The sequence below is a fragment of the Gymnodraco acuticeps genome, unplaced genomic scaffold (genome assembly GCF_902827175.1).
Source record: "Gymnodraco acuticeps unplaced genomic scaffold, fGymAcu1.1, whole genome shotgun sequence".
Taxonomy (NCBI): domain Eukaryota; kingdom Metazoa; phylum Chordata; class Actinopteri; order Perciformes; family Bathydraconidae; genus Gymnodraco; species Gymnodraco acuticeps.
In genome coordinates, this window is record NW_022990047.1 from 2819761 (window position 1) to 2825780 (window position 6020).

Sequence of the window (6020 nt, forward strand, 5' to 3'; positions counted from 1 at the left end):
AAGTCCCAAAAGGGGGATTCCAACATACGGACAGTGAGATGATTTCACTTTTAGTTACAATAAAGACAAGAAGGGAAAGTACAGAGGCAAATCAGCAGGTATGAGTTAATGAAAATCCAGCACAGAGGAGGGTCACACAAATATTTGAGAGCCCAAGTGATTGGATCATTCTTCGTCAGCACTGTTACACAAGAAGAGCTATATGCTGCCAGCCAGAAACAATTCACATGACTTACAGGAAGAAGTAATGTGATCATCATAAGGCATGTGAGAGCATTACAAGGGCTCAGATTTGAGTGTGTTGAGCCTGGTAAACGTTTCACAAGAGAACAGGTGTCACTGACAATCAGATTAACCTCCCGGAGTCATTTATGAAACGCTTTGTAGTTTGTTAGACATGTTGATTGTAAATGCGTACATGTATTGCTAGTTATTTTAACAATAAAATCACAAATTGGGACGACCTAAATATTTTGGGAGATTTGTTGATTAGTTTAGGAAGATTAGACAAATCAAAAGTCAAAGTTTAATTTTGTGTTAAACATTTATTTTTAGACAGAGACAGTGAGATGAAGGTGGGGAGAGAAGCACCCATCCTCAGATTAATAGAGCATCTCTACACAGGTGTTTGAGCACACAGCTGGGTGCCATGGTTACTGACAACGCAGCTTTGAACAGCTCGAGGTGTATGAATAGGTTACCCTGCCCTGATCCGGGCAACAACATGGTGTGATCAGACACACACCTCCAATATTTGTTTACTCACTGTGTTTACTTCCCATTCATCTCAATTTCTTCACTGTTATTTTAGCATGTGTTTTTCTTGTTATGGAGAGATCAGGAGGTTCCCAGTTGTTTTTAATAAGCAGAAGGAAAACAAATCTTCGTTTGTATTAAGTGATGGTGGAGCACTTGGAACCTAGGGTTTTCTCTAAACTGAATGTGTGCAAACTAGTTTGGTCATTTCTGTCTAATAATGACAGCAATCACCAATTGATATGGCAGTTTGGAGTCTAATTATTTAAAATAAAATATTGAAGATTTGATCTCAAACATTTTAATTGTTTGCGTTGCAGCAGCATTAAAACATTATCACATTAGATCACTTATCAGCCAGCAGTCACAGCTCGAGCTGCAAAGTTAAGGTCCCACATTATATGAGATGCATTAACAGTGAGATGATGCATTATTCTGTCATCCCTCAAGCTTGCATGCAGACTTTCCCCAGCTACATTTTCAAATCATGTTGAATCACGTTTCAGCAGCTGGGTCAGAAGTGTTTGGACTGGATCTCTATAGGAACAGCGGCGGTGCTCTAACAGAGCAGGTCTAATTACCGGGCTTTGTGCTGGTGCAGGCTGAGGCACACGTGAGTCGGAAGCTGTTCCCTACCCAAAGCGCGCGTGCGCTCTAGCCACAGCACCGACGGCTGTGCAAAGTGGCAGCTCAGGGAAGCATATACATCAGTCTGAAGAGCAGCTCCACTGGAGGACACGCACTGTGCATCATCTCCCTCAGCCGGCATAGCGTGTGTGCGGGTCGTGGAATAACAAACATTCCCAAAGAAGCTCCGGAGCGGATAAGCAGCAGCAGAGAAGCGATGGATGAAAGAATACCGCATTTAGAGGACAGGCAGTTCATGGAGCACGCAGATTTCTTAGGGTGAGTGTCGCTTTTGGCAAACTCTGTCAAACTGTCTGATAAACTGTTGTGACAACCTGGTGAATAATCTGTCGTCATTCTTGACTTTAGGGTGGATTACCCCTCTCTCTACATGTGCAAAGCAAAAAGAGGAATAAAACGAGAGGACGGTGGGAAGGTGCGTAAGGTTTATTATAGGCTATAATGCGATCTAAAAATGTAGTTTGTTGTTTCATGAACCAACATTTGTGTGTGCATGAAACTCATGGATATGTTCACATGTACTACAATAACTTTAAATATATATCAATGTGTGTTTAAAAACGCTAAACGCCTGTTTATTTCCAGCAGGAAGCATACAAGTTACCACACCGGTTGATAGAGAAGAAGAGGAGAGACAGAATCAACGAATGTATTGGCCAGCTGAAGGATTTGTTACCCGAACATCTGAAGCTGTCGGTGAGTCCATGACACTGCAAAGGGTTTTTACGCGAATATGGCTTTACATGAGATTAGTTGTCTTAAACAGCTAACTGAACATATGTTTTGTTTCTCTCAATAGACACTCGGGCATTTGGAGAAAGCTGTTGTCCTGGAGTTAACGTTGAAACATTTAAACGCTCTGACTGCTGTCACTGAGCAGCAGCACCAGAAGATTGTCGCTTTGCAGAATGGTGAGCTGACAAACCTGAAGTTAATATAGAAATGTGTTGCATTAAAATGTAATAGTCCGAGGAAGTCTAGTTTTACAGCAGCAGAAAATGTACATGAATAGAGCAAAGAAAATATTGTGCAATTCGAAAATACGTTAACAGAATCATCTTGTCATTGCTTTATTATACACCTTTAGAATAATAATGTTATCCTTGCAACTATTTTGCAGGAGACCGGTCGATGAAAACGTCCATTCATGCAGATCTGGATGCGTTCCACTCCGGGTTCCAGGCATGTGCCAAAGAAGTCCTGCAGTACCTGAGTCAGTTTGAAAACTGGACTGCACGAGAGGAGAGGTGCGCGCAGCTGATCAGCCACCTTCACAAGGTGCTGGCGCAGTTCCAGCCAGGCGCACCGCCGCTCCAGCACCAGCTTCCCGCGGGGGAGGCACATGATGGGCAGAAAGCCGACGGCCAAGCTAACTGTGTCCCGGTCATCCAGAGGACCCAAGGCGGGGAGCTTAACGAGAATGATACAGACACGGACAGTGGATACGGGGGCGAGGCGGAAAAGATTGATGGCAAAGATAAAGAATGTGACCGCAATAAGGCGCAGGGACCCAAGGCAGTGAAGATCAAGCAAGAGTTTGGAGACGATCGCGCTGCCAAAAAACCAAAGATGACCTGGCCTGGGAACGGGTTAGGGGGCACTGAGCCCACCAGACCCGACCTGGCGTTTATGAACTCTCTGATGGGAATAAGCACTGTGGGACAGCAGACACCCATTTGCATGCCTTTCTACTTCATCAACCCCACAGCCGCGGCGTCTTATATGCCTTTTTTCGACAAAAGCAACATTGAAAAGTACATGTACCCTGCCGCGGCTCTTGCCTCCCCTTTCCCCTGGCTCTACCCCGCACAAGCGTCAGCCGCAGCCGCTTTCCCCGGACTCTCTGTGCACTTTGGAGCCTCTCCTCAGTCCAATGACTCTCACAGTCCAGACAGCGACGAGCTGCACGAGGCTGACATAGGTTCACCAGATGAGCGCGAGGAAAGTCCCGCGAGTGACGAAGAGGAGGATGACGTAGCTGATGCGTCGGAGAGCAAGAATAGCCCGCACGATCAGTTTTCTGTTTGTCAAACCAGCTAATTTGTCTGTTAACCTTCCTGTTGAGGAGTTTCTTTTCATCAAATTAGACTAGTTTTAAAACGAGGTTTCACAGAAGAGTTTCTCATGTTCAATATCCTGGCGAAACAGGGGACAGTTGTGACGGAGTGTGCCTTTTGCACTTATGCTAGATTAATACATCTAAAGGATTATCGACAATGATTGACATAAATACACGGCTGTGTTGTGCTGGAGCTAATTTTATATCCTCTTTGATAACATATTTTGAAGTGGCAGCATTGGTGCCAAACTTTGAGTACTACAACAGTGCGCAATATCCCATTCAGCGAGTCTCTTTGGATGTATGAAGTTACAACTGACCTCTGCCAAGGTTGCTAAGAGCCTGGCTGACTTTGACTGTAAATATTATTACCTGAAAGACAGTCTTGCTGATTGACATGTAAAGGGCCCCAATAAAATAAGTGCTCTCGAGAAATGAAACGCCCACAGTACCTCATCCCCAATTGTGCACGGGTTAGGCTGACATGGAGGTAACTGTCATTGATCCCACCATCAGACACTCCATTTCCATCAATACATACAAAAACAGTTACTTTACACATAAAAACAATACATGGTGATATAAAGGTTAAGGTATTATGCCATGGTTGCCCTCAACTAATTTGTAGAGACCTGAGTTTCCTTTACTTTTTGTACTTGAAGTAAAGAAAAACCAATCAGTGAATTAGTTCAGAAACCCTTTATTCACAAGGAGCTGCTTGAACAGAATATTGTACGTCCCCCAAATGGAATGAAGCATCTCAACACAGAGATGCAGTGACCTCCTGAACCTCCAGGAAACATTGTAGGATATAGCCCCTTATAGATCTTTGATATTGAATGTACCTGTATTTTCCCAGCTGGTAAAGTTTGTATGTAGGATGATCTTTACTCTTTAAAATGCACCTTTCTTTTGCTTTTACTCCCCCCAAACAGTCGCCTCATCATTTTGAAAGTCAAACACTGTAGTTCTCTCAGAACCTTTGTATTGTGTTGAGTTGTCTTGAAATAAGAACATTTCATTTCATTTCATTTCAGAAGAGAGAGCAGAGATACCAAATGCTTTGAGATTAATTAATGTAGTAAATGGGTGATGAAGCCAGATTTGATAAAACAATGTTTATTTCTGTTTTTGACTTGCAAACATGTAAATCATAATCAGATTTGAAAACCCTGCACTCTACAACACGATCCCTGATTGTGTCTTTTATGCTTTCATTATGTAAAACCTTGCTTTCAAATATTTGACTTACGTGTTAAAGCAGCTGTGGTCATGTGACCTACACTTGATAATGAAGATTTAGGATCTTTAACTTGGCCTGTTTTCTAAGAGATTAAGATTCCTGCAATGTAGTGTTGTTCCACTTTTTAAGTTTCACACGTGACAGAATAAACAGATTTTCATTGTATTTTGCATACATGATATTGCTTTCGTATTTTACTTCAGCTGGTTTTGCCTCAAATCTGTTATACACTGTTATATAAAGTGGCATGTGTGTCTGTAAATAGAAGTATTTTTGTGAATATTCCATAAAGTATACATGTCTATGTCAATGTTGTAGAAGTCTATGGATTTTTTAAAAGATTTAACTGAGCAACTGTTGCACATTTCGTTAATGCTTTACACATATGCTGTTCTAAATTATTGCTGATGAGTTGTAAAATAAATATCAAAATTAAACTCTGCAGACTTCTTCTTGTTTAACACAAATTATGTTTATGCCTACAGTCTCAAATGTTAGCAAAAGCAGGAAAGCTCAGTGAGAATGTGTGAAACTTTTCCAACAACTACGTACATGTCAAATTTCTGACTCGGGAAACAATGCACGAGTGTTTGCACAAAACAGTTCAGAGTACAGTATTATGAATACACACTACTGGAAGGCTAGTAGATGAAATGTATTGTTGCTAAGACTTTAATCAGCTGACAGGTCACAGCAGGGAATTTACAGACCAAGGCTTTAAACACATGTCATGTGATGATGAAGTGAGATTACACTCAGTCTGTACACGATGATGAAAAACAAGGGGCCTCCTCCACACTTGTCAGAAGCTTTAAGCAGGATCAAACCCAGTCTTTGTTGTTAACATGTACTGACTATCTGCAATATAGTTTTAATCTTTATGCATAATTTCAACAGCTTTGAAACTCATGTCTCTGACGTGAGGCTTTCTAATGATCCTGGCAACAATGCAGTCCAGTTACAGTCAAACTATGCCTTTCAAGGTTTGGGGAAAACACATTCAATTAGCTGTTTTCCTTTTTTGTAAGTAACCTTCCTTTCTCACCTCAAATTACAATAAAGTATGACCTGACGGGATTCACAGTTGTAGCTCAGTATTATCATTGACCTATGAGAGCAACTTTGCCTTTTTTTTTACCGGCTACTCACTCTTATAAACTTTTTTTGTTATTGCATAAATATGCATTTTATAAGCTGACATTTCTTGTAATTTCATTCTTCTGTGGGAAAAACAAGCTTCTCCTTTAATTTTCTCCCAGCCATGTTGTGACCCTGTTTCTACCATTACTAAGTAAATGTCTCCATCTCCTGGCG

At 41.5% G+C, this 6020-nt stretch overlaps 1 protein-coding gene across 2 annotated transcripts; it reads left to right on the forward strand.

Moving 5' to 3' along the window:
* Positions 1-1382: 1382 nt before the first annotated feature.
* bhlhe41 (basic helix-loop-helix family, member e41) lies at positions 1383-5143 on the forward strand. Of its 2 annotated transcripts, none has more exons than XM_034215547.1 (5): positions 1383-1662; positions 1753-1819; positions 1990-2100; positions 2204-2315; positions 2525-5143. In XM_034215547.1, exons 1-5 carry the CDS (start codon positions 1601-1603, stop codon positions 3442-3444), a joined length of 1272 nt encoding a protein of 423 aa, XP_034071438.1. In that variant the 5' UTR covers positions 1383-1600; the 3' UTR covers positions 3445-5143. The 2 variants fall into 2 exon arrangements, with proteins under 2 accessions (XP_034071438.1, XP_034071439.1); XM_034215548.1 differs by having other exon boundaries at positions 1385-1662; positions 1993-2100.
* Positions 5144-6020: the final 877 nt, after the last annotated feature.

What these genes read in the sequence shown, in the direction of transcription:
- bhlhe41 (XM_034215547.1), top strand. Translation starts at nt 1,601, where the DNA reads ATGGATGAAAGAATACCGCATTTAGAGGACAGGCAGTTCATGGAGCAC. An exon ending in AACGAGAGGACGGTGGGAAG is followed by an intron (nt 1,820 to 1,989) that starts GTGCGTAAGGTT and finishes GTTTATTTCCAG; the next exon opens with CAGGAAGCATACAAGTTACC. An exon ending in GATTGTCGCTTTGCAGAATG is followed by an intron (nt 2,316 to 2,524) that starts GTGAGCTGACAA and finishes ACTATTTTGCAG; the next exon opens with GAGACCGGTCGATGAAAACG.